Source organism: Acomys minous (genome assembly GCF_964271855.1).
Source record: "Acomys minous genome assembly, chromosome: 9".
In the NCBI taxonomy this organism is placed as follows: domain Eukaryota; kingdom Metazoa; phylum Chordata; class Mammalia; order Rodentia; family Muridae; genus Acomys; species Acomys minous.
The window spans coordinates 50,559,923-50,583,226 of NC_140490.1; the positions used below are offsets into that span (position 1 = coordinate 50,559,923).

Below are 23,304 nucleotides of genomic sequence, written 5' to 3' on the forward strand. Positions count from 1 at the left end.
ACGGACTCTGAACAAAGAACTGACAGCCGCCTCTCAGCAACCAATCAGAATCAAGACTGGCTTTGCAGCTAGTCACACAACTACCAAGGAAACTGAAGGTACGGAGCACATAGCTCCTGTTCCGGCCTCTGGAATAGTTTTTTAAAGGTTTATTTTTATCTGGATAAGTGTTTGTCCATGCGTACGTATGTGCATCACATGCATGCGGTGCTCACGGAGGACGGAAGAGGGCAACTGGTTACCTGGAATAGGACTGGGGTCTGGGAGCAGAGCCTGGGTCCTCTGCAGTAAAAGCAAGTGGTCTTACCCACCCATGGAATCAATTTTCCATCCCTCTTGTGTGCTATTTTTACAAAGGAGACACAAAGTATTATCAATTACCTAATCAACACAACCTAACAAAGCTGCCAATGGGATGTAGGGGAAGAACTCGGGGTTCTGAGTCCACAGACTGTGCTGTGGGGTAAATATGGTCTCACTCTGCTCCCTGTGTCTCTGGGGCCACAACTCTGATAGATTAGCAGGCACTAGTTGGCCTCCAGGAGTGTGAGCCAGGCTCTGCCATGATGTGACCTGCTAAGTATTGCTAGGAATACAAAATCCTGCGGACTGTCTTTTAGAACAGGCAGCTGTGTGTCTGTGTTCATGGCCTTGGACATGCCAAGGCAAAATCATGTAACTATAGATCTAAGTCCATGGACAAGGGAGAGTGTGAGAACAAAGCTTTCCTCAGCAGTGAGGACAGAATAAATACAGTTTGCTGTCATTTGAAATAGTGGGTAGGATGCAACAGAGACAGCAGAAACCAATAAAGTCTCCTTAATCTCTCTCTGTCTCTGTCTGTCTGTCTGTCTGTCTCTCTCCTTCTATCCATCCTTCTCTCTCCTTCTCCTTTCCCCTTACCTCTTTGTTTGTTTGTTTGTTTGTTTGTTTTTGTTTTTGTTTTTTCTGAGACAGAGTTTCTCTTATAGTCCTGCCTTTCCTGGACTCATTTTGTAGACCAGGCTGGCCTCGAACTCACAGCTATCCACCAGCCTCTGCCTCCCGAGTGCTGGGATTACAGGCATGCGCCACCACTGCCCAGATTTTCCCTTACCTCTTCTTCTCTGCTTTCTTGTTCCTTTTTCTCCTACCTCATCTTCTCTCTGCCTGTCTGCCCTCTTTTCCGTCTTCCTCTCTTTCCTTTCCCTTCTCTCTCTCCCTCTCTGTGTCTTTTGTGCCTCTTCCCCGTCTCCCTTCCTACTTTCTTGTTGCTTTACCCTCGTCCCTCTTCACCTCTATCCCTCTTTCCCCATCTCCTCTGCTTCTGACTGTGTCTGTCTGTCTTTCTATATATTTCTTTCTGTCTCTCTGTTCATCGCTGTCTGTCTCTGTCTCTCTGTCTCTGTCTCTCTGTCTCTCTCTGTCTCTCTCTGTCTCTCTCTGTCTCTCTGTCTCTCTCTCTCTCTCTCTCTCTCTCTCTCTCACACACACACACACACACACACACACACACACACACACACATTTTTAAACACTAAATATTGGGCGTGAAACATGGAGTTTATCTGCTATCAAATTTTAACAATATTTCTAGTAAAAATCTAAAGTGACAAGGGCAGCCTCCTCCCTAGTCTCTCTCACACTATAGCTCTCATGCCTACAGAGTGTTTATTTCACTGTGTAGTCTCCAAAGGCAACATACAGGACCCAATGAGTCATTTTATTCCTTTTAGTAAAGCAAGCTTGTCAAAAACTTGTGGGCACTGGCATTTCTTCTACTCTTTTTTCCTCCTTTCCTGTTCTTCTGTCATCCGAACACTACTAGACACCCACCCCTCCCAAAGACTCTCTCTCACTTAATCTTATGAACATATCTACTAAACCAACAACTGCTTTTACTCTAAACCCCCTGACTGAGGCGGCACAACTTCAGATGGATCAGAGGTCTGAGCTCCTCAAAATGATGCACAGTTGCCTGGTACATTGTAAAGCATTTGACAATGGACTTGAATCCATTCAAAGTGATTGTGCAGCTTTCACGGACACTCAGTGTGCATTTCATCTTCACAAAGAGCCCCTCACCCATGACGCTTTTTATAGTCACCACAGACAGTTTTACAGATCTTTCCTAACAGCTTAGGGGTTAGGGATCTACTTGAAAACCTCGAGCAAGACCCCAGGAATCCCAGAATCAGGGTCTCCCTTTCAGTCCCTCCCCAGGTGGTCACACAGGTGGGCAAGCTGAATATTACTAGCTTCGGGATGAAGCTCCAGGTTGAATCTGGTAGACTTTGGAAGAAAGAGTGCCACGTCACAGAGGTCTGCCAGCCATGTGTCCCTGCCCCCAACCCACGACCCAGGCCCAGGAAATCAGCCAGTCCTTTACCATTTATGCCTTCTTATTCTCCAGTCAGCATCCGAGCACTCATCCTAAAGTCGGAGTCATTTTAAAGACAGAAATGAAGAACACTCCTTTTCACATGCATACTTTTTTTTAATAGCATGAAAGTGATGACTAAGAGGCAAACACACTGGGTCAGCTCAGCATCCCTTTCTCTCTCATATTAGTGTGGTGATGCACACACCGTTAACAGGACGGAATCTCTTTGGGAAGCAAATGAGGAAGGGACCAAGTTCATCAGAGAAATACAACAATAATCCCCTCAGGGCAAGATCTGAGAAGCGTCCCCTGCCATGGCCCAGGGACTCCCATAGTCCCATATCTTCAAGATCTTGGGATTGGTCCTTCAAGAACAAAACACTGAGCCAGCCTCACATTCCTCAGGAGGAGCTCACAAAGGAGACCATGGTAACATCCTCCTTACAGCCATCTTTGTTTGGATTGATGGGGCAGATGGGACAGGATAGGCATTTGCTGAGCTCCAGAACTCTAGGATATCAACAAGAATAATAACCCAGTGGGGCTGCCACTGTGCACAGTACCTTTGGCTTTCCCGGAGCATTTTCACATTCATTTTAGTCAACCCAGACAAAAATGACTTGGTTTACAAGCAAGAAAGTAAAGACAAACAAACAAACAAACAAACAAAACCCACAAGTGACTTGTCCAGGGCCATACAGGCAGGCTTGGACAAGTGTGGCCAGACTTCTGGTTACACAGTTCATGGTCTGCCCTTCCCAGCAGGACACTGTACACTGCTTCTAGCTTGTTGACTCTATTCTGAGGGACATACTCTCTATATCCACTCAGGCTGCTTGTCAGCTAGCAATGCTATCTAACTAGACATTCACTTAAAGAAAGAAAGAAAGAAAGAAAGAAAGAAAGAAAGAAAGAAAGAAAGAAAGAAAACAAATACAGTTCTTTGAAAAACATGGAAAGTCTTCTTTGACAAGTACATGTAGATTAAAAAAATAAATGTGGCATCCCTCTGTGTTGCCGCTCTATGGATATCTTACAAATAGGCCCTCCTGAGGAACAGTTCACTGGCCTCTCATTTCTATGTACACAGAATACCCTTGCTAATAGCAGGACCTTCACACTGGGAAATTATTTGCTAAATATTTCCCACCGGCTCACAGCTTGGCCTGTCAATTTCTGCCAGATGTGAGACATCTGGACTGGTGCAACAAAACAGGACGACTTCAAAGAGATGTATCCCAGATGTAGAAGAGGACAGCTGTCTTCAGGAGTCTGTCGCAGGGCCAGCTCGGAGTGTCCAAGTTTCCCATGGCCCTGCTCCACCTGCATCTCACCATAGCTTTTATATGATTGAAAAAAAAGCATTCACGGGGTTGACCAGGTAGCCACACGAAACGCTAAGCTGACAGCCACAGAGAAGCAGCGATGGTCCCATGCTTCATGATCATGTGATGGTGGTACTCAAGACCCTGTGGCAGGGAGTAGTGTGGAACCCACTGTCAGGGGAAGGACCCCAAAGAAAGGTTGCCATCTGAGGGTGGGGCTCGTCCTTCTCCGGTCCAGGCGGCATTCAGGCACACTCATCCGATGTGCCCTCGGCTTCGTAAGAACCAGTGGAGACCCTATCATACAGCTTCTGTCTTGGGAAGGGTCACCGGCCCCAAATGTTTGCTTGGGGAAGTGACCGGAAGAAAAGCTTGCTCTGTACCAGGTTTAGAAATATCTGGGAAAATACTCTGTAGTCGGGCAAACTTCTGTAAAAAGGAAAACGAAAAGACGTTGAGAAAGGAGTCATTGGGAAAACCTGGCTGTTGTCAGTCACACTCTCCCCTGGGAGCTGGCTGGACACCCCATCTTGGAAGCACTTGCTAGACTTAGCATTCCTTATTCTTTACAAGCTACAGATACTGCTTCATCAGGAGACTCAAACCCCTGTTCCAGTGCTCTCTAGGCCATACTGGCACAGAACAATGTGGAAAGCCAGCGCCCGTGGAAGCAGACATCTTGCCCACAAAAAACGGAAGGCCACCATCTTAAATGTACTGTCTGACCATCCTAGTCACCTTCTCATGAGCAAACAACCCTGCCAACCAAACTGTAGGCTCTAGGAGGCCAGGTACATAACAGCTGTTTCTATCCCATGCAGAGGTTGGCAGAACGCTTTGTACACAGCCCGTGCTCATGGGAGTCTTTTGTTTTATTTGTATATAGTTGCTTTTTATTTAAAAACTATTTTAAATAAACCCTCTACTTTTATGAAAGGTACATTTCTGAAAGGATCTATATTTAATAAAAAGCACCACCAAAAAATACATTCACCTTAAGATTCCTTTTCAGATTAATTTATGTGATCATTACCTTAGAAACTGGTAACGTCCAGAAAAATCTTAGTATTATTATTCAGCGATTCATTTCAATGTCGCAAGTATTGTAAAAATACACATGTTCACCTTTGCATGATTATGAAACACCAGTGTTTCATTTTTCTGATTTAAAATAAACTAGTGGCTTGAATATTTATTCACATATAATAATTTTATATAGTTATAGGACATGATGTGATGTTGGTTGGCTGATTTTTAAAATGGAAACCAGAGGTGGGATTTACACAGTAAGAGAGACAGACAACTGAATACATGGATATGGTAGGTGACAGAAGCCAGCTGTTCTGGTGGCCCTGACACATATGGGCATAATGGCTTCTCAGTCAGTCAGAGTCTCAGATGGCTCTTCTCTCTGAGGGCCATGGTCAGTCCAGGTGAACAGCCAGGTAAAAATGGGATTAGGGGCTTCCAGCTGGAGCCTCTGATCAACAGCTAAAGCACAAGGCAAGGATGCCCAAGCACTGCCAGTTACCCTCCCATTCAGGGGATTTCTGGGTGCCCCAGTGCTCTGACTTTTTAGGGTCAAATCTTAAAAAGAATGGAAAGCATAAAAAATATGAGTAGATCCAATAAGAGAAACCAGGCCTAGGGCAGTGTGACCGAAGGGAATGACAAACACCACACTGCAGCAAGGCTTCAGCCTCAGGGTGGGGGGTGGAGACACTGGGGATTCCACTGACTATCTTACACAGTGTCACCTGCCTTAACACACACACACACACACACACACACACACACACACACACACACACACACACACCTCACAAAATCAAAAGCAGGCTGGAGGAATCCCAGTGCGCTTCTCAGTGCGGAGGCCTCAAAAGCCAAGGCAGTCTTCAGAGGATAACCCTTGTCCACATTACTCAATGACTCTGTCTACAAACTGGACAGGAACCAGTGGGGCCCCGGGGACCATGGCGCAGCAATAGGGGTTCTGAGCAGACACTTACGCAGGTAAAAATGATGAGTGTCAGGTAGAAAATGACCAGGGAGAAGAGCAGCACTGCTTCCGCCCTGTACTTCCTGAATGTTGACTCCGTAGCTTCCTTAGAGCATCCTTTAAAAAAGGAGAGGAACCCATGAAAACATTCGAAGACTTTTCTACCTTGCGCCCTTCCCGAGTCCTCTGGCCTCACTGAGCCCATCCCTACCCTCAAGTCTGTCAGTCTGAAGAGACCCGTCACGCTGGCAGTGACAGCAATCCTGAGAGCTTCTGGTTGCATTGCTCTGGCTTTATGCCACGGGATGGGTGAGATGTTTGCTGAGCTTCCAGGGCCACTAACTACCTTACATTCTTGTGACCAGGTGAACCCTTAGGTGAGTGGCCTCAAACTAGGGCACTCAGACTAGAAAATGAGGCTGATGATCTGCCTGTTCATGTCCAAGATATGCAACTGGAATTTTGTTTTATTTGTCTTCCTGAGACAGAGTAGCATGTGACGCAAGCTGGCCTTGAACTCACCATGTAACAGAAATGAGTCCCAACTTCTTGATCCTCCTGCTTCTACCTTAGCAGGCATGTGCTACCATCCCTCATTTTTACTGGTACATTAAACTGAACCCAGAGTCTTTCTTGCATGCTAGGCGAGCATTCTAACCATTGCCAGCCCCTCAACTACAGTTATTAGAGAAGCATAGGCTGGGGTGACCAACTCCATCGAGATGATTGAGGCTGTGGCTGTGGCCCTAGAGGAGGGCAGAAGGGAGGGCCCAGGCAGGAACAACATGGGTGGAAGCGCCTTGTCCCCCTTCAGACACTAGCTGGTGCTTGGCTTGTGCTGCTGTGAAATTGGCTCACAGCCTGGCCAGGGGCAGGCAGCAGGCAGATGATTCCAAGAAACTGTTCCCTTGAGTCTTATGGATTTGAGATTGGAGTCAAAATTGCAATGCGGCTGTTCAAGAATAGATTCTCACCAGGGTCTATAGCTCGGTGGGAAAGGCTTCCATTATTTTAGGGATCCCTAACAATGACTGAGGATTCCATGTACCTCAGGCAGTGTACTTAGCATCCTAGTGTAATAGCTCATTACATTTAACAACAGGCAGCATACAGATGTCACTGCCCCCATTTGAGAGACAAGGCTTCGATTGGAACTATAACACAAAACCAGCTACATTCGTGAGTGTCAGTGTTAACATCTGAGTCAGAGCTAAAGCACTTATTCCAGTCTGGCCATTAACTTGGAATCATGACTGTGTTGAAGAAAGGATGGAAGGCAGTCAGCTGTGCTCTGTTCATTTCCCCTCTCTCCCCTTCGGTGGTGGTGGTGGTGGTAGTGTGTGTGTGTGTGTGTGTGTGTTCACACATCAGTGAGAAAAGTGCAAATGCTGTCTGTGTGTGCAAAGCCAGGGCCATATAGACAATATGTTTGTCATTTCTGGTCTTAGTCCCTAGCAAATGTTGGGCAAAAGTCAGCACATAGATTAAGCCACGTAAAGAAAACATGATCACGTTCTTCAGAGGAATTTGCTTCCAGCCACAGATGCTTTCCTAAGCTGCAGGGTCAGATTCTGGAAGAGGAGAGGCTTCAGGGATCTGCAGAAAGTGCACCCCAGTCTGTGAGAGGGGAAAAAAAAAGGAGCAAGAGAGCTCACCTGTCACTTTCAGAACCACTGTGCCACTGAAGTTGCGCTGCCCTCCAAGCTCCTGCAGGGCACACCTATAGGTGCCAGAGCTGCAGACTGTAGTGTTCTGGATTGTCAAGGAGTAAGACCTCTTCCTGGGGGCCTCGGTGGAGCCGTTCTGCCTGCTCTGGGGTAGCTCCAGCTTCTCGCCGCCATTCTCTGAGAGCTGTGAAAAAGCAACAATGAGTCACACTTCCTGACAGACTGGGGGAAGGTTTTACAACTTGTTTTCACAAAACCATCAAAAATGTATGTTTTTAAAACAAGATAGGGTACTTCCCCCCCCCCACCTCCCCACCCTGTATGTGTGAATTCCAGGGGAGAAGAAGAGAATCTACAAAAACTCGCTAAGGCCATGCTTGCTTTGAAACAAGATGAGAGAGACGGCGCACTCTGGTCAGAACACCAGTAACTTAACCTCCATCCTGCAGAGATGAGAGAGGCACTGCCAGGGGACAAGGGCACAGTGAGCATCACTCTGGGTTGGGTTTTGTTCTCCTTTAAATGTTTTTTTTGTTTTCTTCAGGTGCTAACTCACCCACTAGCTGATTCTTCATTTTGGATGCCAGCCTTTTCCTTGGAAAACTTCCTAAATCTGTTTTGGTTTTGTTGTTGTTGTTTTTTGTTGTTTTTTTTTTAAGTACCACCAACCCACTGCCAGACAACTCAACTAAACCCAAGAGACAGATGAATAATGGCTCCTGTTAGCGAGCACCTTCAGTGTTTGAGGAGAACAGCATGAAGAGGTTTTACGAGTCGTATCAAATCGTACGGAAGGACAGTGACAGGCCATCCTCACGGACTAGGTGCCCGTGCAATCGAATTGGTTCTTTCCCTGAGCTATCTTGGAGATTGAGTTGTGGGCTGGTTTCAGCATCTCCTACTCAAAGCCGTGACATACTCCACATTCAACATCCACTCTCTTTCCCACCGTTATCTTAGTGTGTATGTGTTTGTACATGCATGCATGTATGTGTACGGGGGTGTGCAGATGCATGGATATGCGTGTGTGTATGTGTGGGTCTGTGTGTCAGTGTGCGCCTGGGGACGACCTCAGCTGCATTCCTCAGGTGAGACCCACTTTGTTTTTTGAGGCCTGGTCTCCCACCGGCCTGAAGCTTTCCACGAATCCTTGGCTGTCTGTCCAGTGAGCCCCAGACCTGACTGTCGCGTTGAGAGTACACCCACACACTGCCACCTCTGGCGGGTTCTTGTGGATCAAACTCAGTTCCTCATGCTTGCAAAGCCTGAACGTGTTTCTAATCTATACTCCCCAGCTGATCCCTCCGCCTAAATGGCTTTGGGCACATCCAACCTTAGACAAGATTCACATTCAAGACATAGCCAATCAACTTAAGCAACACCCAAAATATCTCACAATATTAAGTAAACGTACAACTTTGTGTTGGGCCACATTGAGTACTATATGGAGCCACGTGTGTCCTTCAGGCAACAGGTTGGGCACACTTTAATTTAAAAGCTTCTAAAATAGATTTTCACGAACAGTAAAGCAGGATGTGCCTTTCAGCACTGGCAGGTAGTCAGCATTCCTCAACAGCCTGGAACTGCCCTTAGACTTGGCTGGGACCAGTAGGAAGCCTTGGGACAAATGGCATCCCTCACCACCAAAAGCCACTGCAGGGAAAGGGACAGATCGATCACCAGACTTCCCTGTGCCATAGAGAATAGTGAATGGGGTGCGCGCTGCAATTCTTCAGCGTTCGGAGGGGGCTCTGGCAGGAGACTAAATAACTCAGGGGTTGGGGGTCACTCTGTGAAAAAAGTACACAAGCTCACTTATGTGTGTGTGCACAAACACAAACACACACACTCTGGGTCAAGTTTGTTTAACTTAGGAAGCCAAGCATTGCACAACAAGGCCACCCAGTTTTGAGGCCAGCTTTCAGTGTGCTGGCATCGCTGTGCTACAGAGACATCTGCTGGCAGATTTATGCTCACTCCCAGAACCAGGCTGAAAAGAACAGCTCTTCTCAGGCTGCCTGGGAACATAAATCCTGCTTCTTGCCATACCTTCCCATTCTTAAACCTTCCTTACTAAATGATCAAGGATCTCTGAGAGGAAGCTAAAAGACTGTGGCTTCTGGGGGTGGGGGAGGGTCAGAGATACAGCAACACTCTGCTGAAGGCTCACTTCAGTCAGCAAAAGGCTTGCTGTACAGGCGTGAAGAGCTGCGTTCAATCCTCAGCCCTGACATGAAAATAGGTTGGTGTGGTGGCACAGGCCTGTCATCCCCTTGCTGCACTCATAAAGACAGGAGAATCCCTGGGGCTTGCAGGCCAGTCAGTTTAGTCAAACCGGAAGCTCCAGGTTCAATGAAAGAGCCTGTCTCAAAAAATAAGGTAGGGAATGATTGAGTGACACCTGACAATGACTTCTGGCCACCACACTCATGTATACATATTCGCACGTGTACACACATGCACAGGAGTTTGCACACACATGTGCATGAGCACACACACACACACACACACACACACACACACACACACAGGAGCATGCTTACACAGAAAGTAATGAGAGGAGGTGACTGAAGATCCTTCAGAGAAACAGAGAACATCCAAGTGATTCTAGAACAGATAGAGCTGGCTCCTTGTGGCTTGTAACTTTCCCCATCCCTGACTGTCCAGCAGAGCCAACCTATGTCAGCTACCGCCACATATGATGAGTTTGAGCTGAGTGTCCCTCATCAGTCTCTGCATAGCCCTGACCAATGCTCCATCTCCCGACCCCCCTCAGTCCTCAATGGCAAATACAGCTGCAACTGGCACTTAGAGATGGCCTGCCTCTGCTTTCCTCCCCCCGGCCCCCCAAGACCCCAACCTCCAGCGCCCAGATCAGAAAGCCCATGAGAAAGTCAAACCTATAGTCCTCCCTGGAGCTGGTGTATAAGATGCCATTTTCATAAAGCTAGCAGCCAGGATGTGAGAAGCAGGCTGCTGCTGGAGATCAGAGCTGACTGGCAGTGGCCTTCTCTCTGCCTGCAGAGGGGTTCATTTTGAAACGAGGCAGCTCGAATGGCAAGGAGTTCACTTTGTGGTCAGATCCCTATGGGCTTCTGGAACAAGTCTAGCTGTTTCATCCCAGTTGTTTGTGAGTAGCAACACACAAGCCAGGTGCAGTGGTAAGGACAGAAGGAAGAAATGCAGGGAGATACAGAGCAAGGTTGTTGGCGCAATCGCCTGGCAAGCTCCGCCACTGTGAATCGTCACAGCCATCTGTGGAATCCCAGCCAAGTACCTCAGCTCTCAGGGGTCTCCTCCAAAGACCCTTTCTTCCCAGTGCCACAGCAGAGAGCCAGTGCCAGAAAGCTCGAGTAACTCAAGAGCTCTTGCCAAATGACTGACAGCACTCAGCTTGATAGTGAACCACAGTGGCGACCCGTCTTGCCCACGCCAAGCTGCTCACGTTGCTCATTGGGTATCTGAAATCACAGGTAGAGCTGAGCCTGTCTGTGTGGAGAGGCACAGCGGTTTTCTCCAGCGCGTGCCCACTGAGGACAGTTTAGTTTCTACGCCAGGAGTAGGGTTTCTGCTCACATAAAATTAACAGCCTTTCTATCTCACCGAAGCGTTTGCCACGCACTGTGTGTGTGACCCTGGCTTTTACAGATGGAGGCATGACAACCAGACAAGTAGGCATTTCTTCCCTTCTCCAAAATATCAGAATAAAAGATTCATTCTTACCACGGTCCTTGGCCATCTCAGCATGAGGACCTTGGATTCCTCTTACCCTTTCTTCCCTCAGCAACTCATCTATCCCCCTTGTAAAAGCACTTTATAGTTTCTCTCTGGCATAACCAAACAGCTAGCATCACTTTTCTTGTGCATTGGGCCCAGTATTAAGTGAAATACGGGAGACTTGGATACAAGCAGCCTGATCCTGAGTGTATGTGACAACCACAAAGGCTACTAAGAATCCTGCGTGGACAAGACAAGTGTGAGGTTTCAATCATGTCACTCAGGACAGCAAACAACGTAAAACTTGGGAATTGTTTATTTCTGAAATTTTCATTTAAGATTTTTTTTAGACTATGGCTAGCAACAGGCCATTAAGATGGGGAAAGGTGACGTCATGGATAAGAGGGATGACCCAAGAACACAGTGGACAAAGTCGTGCAGTGTATGACTGAAAAGACCCCAGTGCCTTCTCCTAGTTCCATATTTGAGAATGGTCAGTGTCCTGTCCACTGCCTGTCCAGTTGTCATTTTAAGACATAGCTAGCCAGAGGCGGAAAAAGATAGATGTTTTGATGTGGCTCCACCTGGAAGTACAGGATCTCCCCACTAATGTAAGAGTAGCAACCATTTTTACATTTGTGTCACATGCTCAAAACCAGAGTGTAACACTATGGGCACCCAGGAAACCCCTCATGCAAAACTTCAAATGATTCTCAAAAGGCCAGTGGCCAGGCGCGCGTCACCTTGCCATGTCAAATGAACCAGCTTTGGCTGAAGCAACACTGAGGACTGAAGGAGATTTTCCAGAGAGAGGAAACAGGTAGAACGGCAGGTGGACCCGCCCACTCTTTGCTGTGCTTTGAGTTCTTATGAGCATTTGGAGCTGGCTCAAAACCAGCCACTGGCAAGAGCAGCTTTTTAAATATTCCAAGTCTAAAAGTGTTTCATTGCTTCTCTGCAAAAGCATTTTAGGAAATAGTAATTTATAACAAAAGGAGCCCTCGGATTCATTCACAGCCGAGTGTAATTGACGGCAACTGTTTAATGCACACTCCGTGGAGCTAATACTGCTGTACAGCATGCAAAAAGCACAACATAATTTGGGCAAATTAATCTCTCAAAATGCTCATTCCAATGCTGTCTTAAATACTCACATTCTGTGGATTAACTTTTATGCTGACAACTGAACTTTTTTCTATTGAATTAGGAGAAAAAAATGAGGCACCCCATTTTCTGAAAGCCTAGGGACTTTGGTTTGTTTCAAGGCCTCCAATTTGAATAAATGACTTAAATATCATATTCTTTCTCAGAGACAGAGATTTGACCTTAAGGAAACTACAAGACCTAAATTAAACTGAGCTTCCTCTTTAATTTACTGAACACAACATCAAGCAAACACAAGTGCTAATTTTAAAGCCATGTGAATTAAATAGATTTCTTAATGATGGACAAATCTGAAATGAGTACAAACTAAATAAATAATACTGGAATGGAACCCATATTTCAACTAAGAATTATTTTGTCAAATGTTTTTAAAAAGAAATTTATGTAATTTTATTCAAATATATGACAGCCAATCAGGTCTTGTAGGACAGCCTGTGATCCCAGCTACTTAGAAGGCTGAGACAGAAGGATTTCAAGTTCAAGGACACTTAGAGAGACTCTGTCTCAAAATATAAAAAGTAGGAAAAGGCCCTGAGGGGATGGAGAAATGACACAATGGACAAAGTGTTTGTGTGTAAGCATGGGGTGATAAGCTCAGATCCCCAACCCTTATATAAAAGCCAGGCATGCCTGTAACTCCAGGTCTGAGACCGCAGAGGCAAATGACACCCAGGGACTCACTGGCCAACAGAACTAGCTGAAGTGATGAGCTCCAAATTCAATAAAGAAACCCTGTCACAGCTGGGCGTGGTGGTGTACACCTTTAATCCCAGCACTCGGGAGGCAGAGGCAGGAAGATCTCTGTGAGTTGGAGGCCAGCCTGGTCTACAAAGTGAGTTCAGGACAGCCAAGGCTACACAGAGAAACCCTGAATTTAAAGACAAAAACAAACAAACAAACAAAAGAAACTCTGTCACAAGAAAATAAGGCCCAGAATAACTGAGGAAGGCATCCTAAGCTCAGCCACTAGGTCCACAAGCACAGGCATAGATGCATGAGTGCACACACACACACACACACACACACACACACACACACACACTCATACATACACACACACACTCACAAACACACCATGTAAACTTCCTAGAAATGACCAAATTTGATTGTTAAGGCAACATTTCTACTCCTATAGCAAACAAGGAGTTTTGACCACGAACTTGAAGTCTGAGCTCATCAGATGTTAGTTAGATCTGCTAACAATGCTATCAAAGCTTGGCAAGGAGAAATGCTTCTTTTGAGAGGAAAAAATAACACAGAATTTAAGCATTTCACTTACCAATTTGATAAACCATATGTAAAGAGGGAGACTTCAAGTGTTCAAAGGTGCCGTTACGGTAATCCGATGCATCCCCAGCATACTGGAGCAGCTTTCTGTTAATTGCACTCCTTGTACACTAACATTCATGTACTTTGGTTTCTAACTCAATTAAAGTGCTAATATAATACCCATTCATCATAAAAATAGCTCTTTATAATGTGCAAAATAGTTAGGCTCCAAGGTTGATGTCATAATGAGGATAAAATGTATGAGCATTAATGTCAAGGTTTTTTTTCTGAGTGTAGTTTTATTAGAAAAATTATTTTCTACTTTGAAATGTGCTGCGTCTAGTAGACGAAGTCAGATTTATGGCTCTTAACAAGAGTTATAAAGTATGGCGGAGGCGGCCTAATTGAGAACACTGGCTTTGGAGTTGGGTGGAGAGGGAGATACCCCAGCCCTGCCACTGGCCCTTCTGTGCTTGGCCAACAGGCTGAGCAGCTCAGGGTTAATTTGTACCCCTAGGACCCTAGAGTGACCACATTAAGATATTGGGCTGGAGAGATGGCTCAGCCATTAAAGGTTAGGCTCACAATTTAAAAAAAAAAGACATTTACCATATTGCATACGCACCCTAGTATATAAGCCATCAAACACAAAGCCCTAAAGATAATATTTTTTAAATACATAGCCAAGGTTGCATTCAGCATACTAAACAGTTCATTGCAAACAGGAAGGATTCAGAATATACACTCTGAATAAATGAATGAATCTGTGAAATAATGAGAACGTGACAAGCATGTTGGCTTCTAAATCAGAAAGCCTGAAGCCAACCAAGTTCAAGCTTCGGCATTAGCTAACTGGATCGTTTTCAGTCAGTCACTTCATCTCTGTGTCTAGAAGGAATATATTATAAAAGTCAAGTGGGAAACACACATGGCATTGTCGAGTTGAGAGAGATGGAGCTAGAGGCGGCTGCTGTAGCTGTTTGTTTTTCACTCAGAAATAATCTATCATTCATTCTGGTGCATCCTTCTTGGCTTCCTTCTGGTAAATTTACCCTGGAAGTCTCCATCCATTGCTCTAGGGGAAAATCTCGTGTGTGTGTGTGTGTGTGTGTGTGTGTGTGTGTGTGTAGGGAGAAATCTTGTGTGTGTGTGTGTGTGTGTGTCTGTCTGTCTGTCTGTCTGTCTCTATCTCTGTCTCTCTGTCTCTCTCTGTCTCTGTGTGTGTGTGTCTGTCTGTCTGTCTGTCTGTCGAAATCTTGTGTGTGTGTGTGTATCTGTCTGTCTGTAGGGAGAAATCTTGTGTGTATGTGTGTCTGTCTGTCTGTCTTTGTCTCTGTCTATCTCTGTCTTTGTGTGTGTGTGTGTGTGTGTGTGTGTGTGTGTGTGTGTGTGTGTGTGTGTGTTTATGTGGGTACACATGCATGTGAAGACTAGAAAACAGCCTTGGTTGCCCTTCTTCTTTCGGTATCATTCACTCTATTTTCTGTTTGTCTTTTGAGAGTGTCTCTCACCGACCTAGGGCTCTTTTGATTGACTAGGCTTGCTAGCTAGTAAGCCCCAGGGAGCTACACCAGCACATCTTGCCTTCTTTTTCTCACTAGTTCTGGAGATCAGACTCCCTCATGCTCCCATAGCAAGCACTTCACTGACTACAGCATCTTTCCAGCCTTACACAAAAAAATGTATTAGCTGCTCATACTGTCTCCAAAACAGCATAGAATTCTGATTCTCTCAAGTACCATCATAATAACATGGAAAACTTTCTCGAAGTTGAGGCATGGATGGCGTTGTTGGATCTTTCATTACTCACATCAACCATACTGAAGCTGTTATCTTGCAGTGCCTGCAGGACCCTGAGTTCATGCCCTTCAAGGAACCATGCAGAACCACTTGAGTTTACAGGAGGCCCATTTGTCTCTGGCCTGACATCCCAGGGCCTCAGAGACCAGTTGTGATGGGCATACAATGCAATCATAGCCACTTAAGAATAGCCAGACAAAAGAAGAAGAAGAAGAAGAAGAAGAAGAAGAAGAAGAAGAAGAAGAAGAAGAAGAAGAAGAAGAAGAAGAAACAGATACTTGTCCTATTAGAAGAAAAACCTAATCAGAAAAATAATGTTTGGGGGAAAATATGCACATGTGTTTACCAGCTAAAGAAGCTAGCAACAAAACCAATATAAAGGTTGGGAAAGATGGAAAATGGAATGTTGGGGCCTGGAGAGATGTCTCAGAAGTTAAGAGCACTGGCTGCTCTTCCAAAGGTCTGGAGTTCAATTCCCAGCAACCACATGGTGGCTCACAACCATCTATAATGAGTCCTCTTCTAGTGTGCAGGTGCACGTGCAGACAGAACACTGTATACATAATAAATAAATAAACCTAAAAAATATAAAAGCAGAGAGAGAGAGAGAGAGAGAGAGAGAGAGAGAGAGAGAGAGAGAGAGGAGAAATGGAATGTCACCAAGCCCAAGCCCAAGCCTGGGGGATATTCACAAAGCTCTAAGGCCAGCTTTTCCTAAAGAAAGGGAACTATCTAGGCTTCATATGATGGGAATGTAGGAGGAAATGAGAAATATAATACAGCATGAATAAGCAAACATAGTTCCTTTTCTTTAAGATAAAACTACAATTCCTTGTAACAGAAAGTCTTAACTGATAGGGGCACACACATACACAGATCACTACATAAAAGTGGTATATAGGGAATTCAGGTGATATGACCCAAGTTTCTGGATCATTCCTATTTCTTTTCTCCTCTCCTCAAAGAATGGCACTCCAGAGCTGACCCAGAAAGACTGGTCCAAGGTGACTGCAGACAGTGTGGGTCAACTAATATCTCTCCTTTCCAAGGGTTCTTCTCTATCTGAACCTATGACCCTCACCAGCCACCAGCATTTCTTGGATCTATCTTCTTTGGAGGACTCAAATTAAAAAATATAGGAGACTCAAGAGCACTCCTAGAGACTGTCACATGATGCTACTACAACCTGGGCTTCCAAGTCACTACTAGTTTCACTTGGCACACACAGGAATTTTACCCAGTGTGTCTCCATGCAAAAAATAACAACAACAACAAAAAATAAATAAAGAGCAAAACCCTCAAGAATCCAAAAGCATCCTGAAGAGTGTGGAGGAGTGTTATCAGGTACGGAATGTTGGTCCTGCTTTGATTTGTGCCCAGGAATAATGGTGCAAAATTTAGGAAAGCCAGGGAGACCTCAGTCAGTTCAAGTACCAACCTGAGCATCCATGTTACATCCCCAGCATCTATGCTAAAAACAAACAAACAAACAAACAAAGAAGCTGGGGGAGAGGGTGGATGTCTGTAATCTCAGTCCTGGGGAAGGTGGTACAGGAGGGTCCCTGGGGCTTTCTGGTTTCAAGCTCAGTAAAGGACCCTATCTAAAGTATATGATGGAGACTGAGGAAGACGCCCAAGGTAAGTCTCTAGTCTCCATATCGATGCACAAAGAACTCCCTGCTCTTATGCAAGCATACATGGATGCAGGCATGTGTGTGTGAACACACACACACACACACACACACACACACACACACACACACACACACATTTAGAATTATTGCAGAAGTGGCCAGAAAGAGGTTACGGAAGCCGTTTTAGACAGAGAAACCATTTTTGGGGTAATGAATTTGACTTCAATCCTATTTGGCATAAAATGCCTACGTCACTGAGACTTCCTGCAAACTTCTCCTTTTTTCCAACATAACCAAGAATAAATTAAAGGAACCCAGTCCTCATGTGATTCAGCTTCCCCTTTGCATCTGTGGAAAGCATGTGGTTTGTTTGTTTGTTTATGTTTCTCTTCAATTCTCAGCCACCCTATTCCAACCCTACAAAAGACACAAGCAAAGCTACTGTTCAGTCATGTCCGAAGCCTCAATGAGCCACCATTCTAGTCAGGTTGAGGCTTCCTCCCTGAGTTAGACTTATGTTTCCTTGATCATGCAGACAGAAACAGTGATGGAGAAAATCCAAGGAAGTGGAGACGAGCTGTAGCCTTCGGCGAGCTACCCTGAGGGAACTCTCAATGCATAAAACGTAGGCTCCCAAAGGTTTGTCTTCTCGGATGAATTACAGTCTTCCCATCACTGTGAGAAATGTGCTCATCCTTTGATTTGCATGATGTCATTCTCTGGGCTGAAACTCCTTCAGTGGTTTCCTACTGCTGAAGATTGTGTGCCTTAGACTCATTTGCATTTGACACTCAACTCCTTTCTATTCTGTGTCCTAGCATCATCCTTAAGCTTGCCTTTGGTATCATTTTTCTTTCTACATCACTAATCACCTCACTTGTACCAAAAGTGTCTGTGGTACATGTCTATGCCCTTGGACAGGTGTCACTCTGGAAATGTTTGCTTGGTCCCTGAGTGTGGACCTGGGTGTGTGTATATACCTCTGTGTTCATGTGTATAGACATCAGATGTCTTCCTCTATCGCCTCCACCTTGTCTGTCAAGATAGTGTCTCTGAAAGAACCTGGAGCTCGTGGATTTAACTAGGTTGCTTGACCAATGAGCTTCAGGGAGCCACCTATCTCTGGCCATCTGCACTTGACTAGGTTGCCTGGTTAACAGGCTTCAAGGATCCACTCATCTTTGGCCATCTGCACTTGACTAGGTTGCCTGGCTAACAGGCTTCAAGGATCCACTTATCTTTGGCCATCTGCACTTGACTAGGTTGCCTGACCAATGGGCTTCAGGGATCAGCCCATCTCCGGCCATACACACTGGTGTCAGGCCCTCATGCTTACACAGCAGGAGCTTTACTGACTGAGCCATTTTCTCCATGTTGATTTTTGAGCTAGCTATCACAAGGCCCAGGACTTGGCATACTTGTGACTTACCATAACACAGTATAAATATGAAGGATATCCAGAAACCAACTTTATGTCTCTTATAGTTTGAGCTAAAACTGATTTCTCCAAAGCACAGAGGACACATGCCAATGGGGACAGTAGAATGTGTGTGTGTGTGTGTGTGTGTGTGTGTGTGTGTGTGTGTGTGTGTGTGTGTGTAAAATCCTAATGTACATTTGGCTTTCACATTTCAGATTTTCAGCTCTTTTTAATATGGAAATATTTCCTTTTTCCCCAAAACATATTCTTAGATTGCCTCTGAAACTCAACAAGTGATACCTGTTAGCTCATGGGTAGGCCCCTGAGGGATGTCATCAACTTTAACCCCTCATGAAGCATGCTGCTCTTTTCCAGAGACCCTGCGCTTGGAGCTGAGCCTCACACACTGGTGGTGACAAGAAATATAGCTCTATTCAGTAAAAGTGACTAGCATCTAGGGAGATGACAGTCAAGGCCAAGCAAGATGGTGCGGTGACTAGCCTTGAGTGATCAGATGGCCTCATGCAAACCATTAACCTGATTTCAAACATCCCTCCTTACCACCGGTACCCTCAGCATGAGCATCAGAAGTAAAACACTGCCCTAGACCAGACCACCCATGATCTACCCTAGCCAGGGATTTTCTAACTGCTAAAGTCATGTGACTGGTTCTCTGAAATCACCGTCTTACTTCCTCTTTCTCCCTTCCTTGACAATCATCTAAAAAGAGCATGTCTTGTGACGCATGCCTGTCCCCATCCCACGCGGTATCACCCAGAGGCCACATCAGATATCCCCTTTCACTTTGCCTCACTGTAGGTTGTCAGGGCTCCTAACATGATCCAGGACTGCACTGTATCTGATGAGTACGTGACTCCTCTTTGTTAGCGGAGGACACCAACCATGGCCAACGCTGTCCTTCAGGAGCCCTGCTCTCTCTTCTGACCTACTGCAGCTTTGTGGAAGCAAACACAGACACAGCAATGCTCCGTAATGGACAGACACAGCTGCTCCTGCACAGCCTTATATTCAGCACATACATTACTAGGCTCTGTCCTCTGAGACCACAACGTAAACAAATGCCATAGTCAACAGCAAAAGAGTGATGGATCAAAGCATATTTGCCTGTGCTCTCAAACTACCTCCTCCCGCCCGAGCTGCAATCTATCATAACTTTACAAACAAATTGAGTTATAGCCCCAATGGATTATAACTTATTGATTTGTCTATTTCTTTACCATCATCCATTCTGCTTTAAAAAGTAGGGGGAGAGGGAACCTTCGGGGATTCCAGTTAGGAAGGCACTGGACCACAGAAAGAAGAGCTGTGCTGGCGGGAACTGGGCTGAGGCCAGCTGTGCTTGGCTTTGCCTTTGATTTCCTGTGCTTGTCTCTACTGAATCCTTCTAGTTTCCCCATCACACAGCTTAAAAACAAAGAAATATGTGGTCACTGTCCCTGACACAGTGTTTGAATAGACACTAACTGGACTCCGTCTGCATGGAGTTGTTGGTAAAAGGCAATGAAAATTTTAAGGTATGGCTTGCACAAGCCATTAGTGCCAGCTGGCTAGTGACAGGGTGTGCTATGGGCCCCAAGGACGCAGCGTAACTATCGTTGTGATGGGCAGACGGCCTGCAAGGATGCGATGCAGTGTGGTAGACAGTGAAGCCTCACTCCATAGGGGCTCTGCTCTGCCTGCACTGACCCCACAACAGGAAACAAGTTTTACAATGCCTGGACAGAGACAAGAAAGGGACGTGAGAAGAGCTAGGCTGGCCTTTGGTCCTCACAGCTCCCCTAGAACCATGCAAAATAAAAACAAACAAAATAAAAAACAAAAAACAAATCCAAGACGCTTCATCCATAAAGTGAGGCCTTTCAGTACCTCACCTCTGGCCTTATTTCTAGAAGTTTCTACCCATTTTTGCTATCCAAGCAATAACAATGCAAATGTATGAATTACCGGGCATGAAAAAAAAATATGATAGGACTTGTCCAAAAGTCCTGGAAGAAATAATACTTATGGATTTCAAGGTATTCAGGTAGCGGTAGGCACCCTACATCTCCTCTAGGCAGCCAGCCCATGGAGAGGGCACAAGATGCCTTTTCCTTTTATCATCAGAGCTTCATTCATAGTAGGCAAGCAACTCTATCACACCCCTCTTTTTTTTTCCCTAGGAAGAATTTTTAAGAGACCGTCAGGCCAGACCTTGCAAGAACTGTGTCCAATAAACAAGCACATACATTACAGAGTTGCATCATCTGCCGACATCCAAGGCAAGGTCAAAGGCTAATTGCTATGATTTACTGAACCATTCTAAATGACCCTGTGCGAGAAGATTTAACTTGACAACTGTTTGAACGTCGCAGTCTGAAATTTCATCTCCTTGTTTCATGAGTACTTTTTAATTACTCCCCTGAGGATATTAATGATGCTTCCTTTTTTTTTTTTTTTAATTACAGTCTGGGAGGGATGGTGGTTTTATGTTTTGCTCCCTCCCTGAGATGGTTTAGTTTACTGGCTGGCTGGCTCAGGGACACTTTACTTTTCTTTACCCAAAGTAATTAAGATAGAAAAATCAAGATATCTGGAATCTGACAGCTTGGTTCAAAGCCCACTTATTCTGCTCCTCTGGGCTCTGCCTCTTCACCTGAAAAGTAGTAACAAGCATAGTTCTGGCCTCTTAAGCCCACACAGTTCTGGAAGACAGAGGTAGATAATATATGTAAATATTTATTCCCACAGTCTGGCATATGGTAAGCACTCAAATATTGTTTTTACAATTATTTTAAAAGTGCTATTGTTTTGACTATTTGAACAATTTTTGGACTCCTGTTCCCTGAGCTCACAGTAAGAAAGGAGAAACAAAGAAACAATAGGAACACACACACACACACACACACACACACACACACACACTGTCCTATAACATTCTCCACAGCAGTGTCCTCAGGTCTTCATGGTGCCTTTTCCCTTGTGGTGCCAGCTCAGATTTAGTACAGGGTAGACACTGATGCTGTGCAGAGTGCAGAAAGTGCTGGTGTATCGTTATCTTTTGGTAATGAACAATCCAGTTGTTTGACTTGTTTGGTTTTTGCTTTGATGCATGGGGTTTTGAACCTGGGACTTTTGTGTGCTGGGCAAGCACTGTACCACTTAGCTGCCACCCACCCATCCACAGCCCAGATAATTGGCTAAAGTGGGTAAACTCACCACACCAGGCACGCACACACCTCTTATGTTGCCTTGCATGTTTAGACACTCGCACATACACAAGCTCTCCTTTAAACCTTTCTTAGTGGGAAGATGGCAGCCCTGTGTTTTGTGAAAACTGAGAACCGACAGAGGCTTCCTCCTTGGAGGTAAGTCAGGAAATCAGAAAGCCAACCCTGGGGATTTAATTCATTTGCCTTAAAATGGAGGTGGCCTGTCTCAGAACCTCACTTAAAGAAGGGGTGCAAAAGTTGCCTCTATTAAATTACGGCAGCTGGGCTATAAAATACCACAGGAATTACAATTTTGGAGTCTGAGACAATCTAGTTGAAAGGAAACCTTTCAAATGCCTTGCCTTGTGCAACTCAATTTCCCACCACAGGGCCAGAGATGTTGGGTTCTGTCCTGTTTGGGCCTCAGGCTCCAACCTGACTTCCTGTGGAGGCCCTCATTCGTAGCCTGACAGACCCCTGAGAGGCTGCCAAGCAGAAGCAAGGTTAGGGGAGAGGGTGGCGGCAACAAGCCAATGACATGCCTTGACTGAAAAGACATGACTTCTCCTAACTACCTCGGGTGGGCAGCCTTAAGCACTTGAGACCTCTTTGAAACCTCCCTCTCAGATGCCCTTCCATCTCCTGGGTTTTGAGGGTGTCATGGTTACAAGGTACAAGAAATCAGGAGTCTGGGGGCATGCTTCCTGTCCCATGCCCAAATCTATGCCCACGTTGCTTTCTCTGCAGCACCCTGACTGCACCCACAGGTGCCCTGATGCTTGGATCCAATCCCTTGAAATCCTCTGGTGGGCTCAATCACGCCAAGACGCCTTTGATCATGATCTGCAGGGAACTCAAGGGGCTTGGGCCCTGGATGCAGATGAAGGGTGGTGAGAGAAGGTGGGGTGTCAGAATAGCTAGATTGCCCAATCCGGAGCCCCGAGAGACCCCATCCCTCCCTCGGGTGTCTGCTTCCACTCTCCCCACAAGGGGCGGCGCAGACACCGGCCACGCTTACCTTGGCCCAGGACACCGCATAGGAGAGCTGCGGGTCCCACGGCGCTGTGCACGGCAGGTCCGCCGTCTCGGAGCAAGCCACCGTCACCTCCCGCATCGCCATCGCGGGTGCCAGGCTGCAGGCTGCAAGAAAGAGGGGGAGACAGACTGTCGTGATCAAGGCCAACGAGGCGGGGTCGCGGGCAGCGCGGGGCGATGGGCTCGGGGCCGTACCACAGCCTAGGAGCAGGAGCTGGAGGCCTTGCGACATGGTTGGAGCGCTGCGCCACTGTACTGGCCGCCCTCCTGGGCGCGCGCCGCGCTCTTGTACCCGCGCTTGGGACTTCCCCGAGCGCCGGCCCCGGGGACTCCCCAGCCGGAGGAGGCGGGTGGCCTGGTCCCCGCCCTGCGCGTGCGTCCCCAAGTCCGCGTCGCTGCTGCGGCTGGCCAGCGGCGACAAGCAGCTCCGCGGAACGGCCCCCCGCGACCTGCGGCATCGGAAGCCGAGATGGCACGCCCGACACCGGCTCGATGACCGTTTAACCCAGGCCATGGAGCCCGTCATGCAGATTCAGAGAGGGTGGACAGCTTCCTCTGAAGAAGCCCAGGGCTATAGCTACGCTGTTCCTCTCCAGATTTTGTGATAAGAGACAGACATCCTAGACTTCCAGAGAAGTGGCAAACGCCTGCAGTCCTTGGCTCTCTGCCTTCTTTCGGGTATCTTTCGGCGTTGTTTACATTG

General features: G+C 46.2%; 1 protein-coding gene across 2 annotated transcripts; it reads right to left on the minus strand.

Annotated features, from left to right (window-relative positions):
- Positions 1-1,507: 1,507 nt before the first annotated feature.
- CD83 (CD83 molecule) lies at positions 1,508-23,101 on the minus strand. 2 transcript variants are annotated; one of them, XM_084795094.1, is made up of 5 exons: positions 22,797-23,074; positions 22,585-22,706; positions 7,342-7,537; positions 5,697-5,803; positions 1,508-4,116 (listed from the first exon to the last, which is right to left on the minus strand). In XM_084795094.1, exons 1-5 carry the CDS (start codon positions 22,831-22,833, stop codon positions 3,988-3,990), a joined length of 591 nt encoding a protein of 196 aa, XP_084651220.1. In that variant the 5' UTR covers positions 22,834-23,074; the 3' UTR covers positions 1,508-3,987. The 2 variants fall into 2 exon arrangements, with proteins under 2 accessions (XP_084651220.1, XP_084651221.1); XM_084795095.1 differs by lacking the exon at positions 1,508-4,116 and having other exon boundaries at positions 5,703-5,803; positions 7,349-7,537; positions 22,797-23,101.
- Between the last annotated feature and the right edge of the window lie 203 nt (positions 23,102-23,304).

What these genes read in the sequence shown, in the direction of transcription:
- CD83 (XM_084795094.1), bottom strand. Translation starts at nt 22,833, where the DNA reads ATGTCGCAAGGCCTCCAGCTCCTGCTCCTAGGCTGTG. An exon ending in ATGCGGTGTCCTGGGCCAAG is followed by an intron (nt 7,538 to 22,584) that starts GTAAGCGTGGCC and finishes GCTTTTTCACAG; the next exon opens with CTCTCAGAGAATGGCGGCGA. An exon ending in AGTGGTTCTGAAAGTGACAG is followed by an intron (nt 5,804 to 7,341) that starts GTGAGCTCTCTT and finishes CCTTTTTTAAAG; the next exon opens with GATGCTCTAAGGAAGCTACG.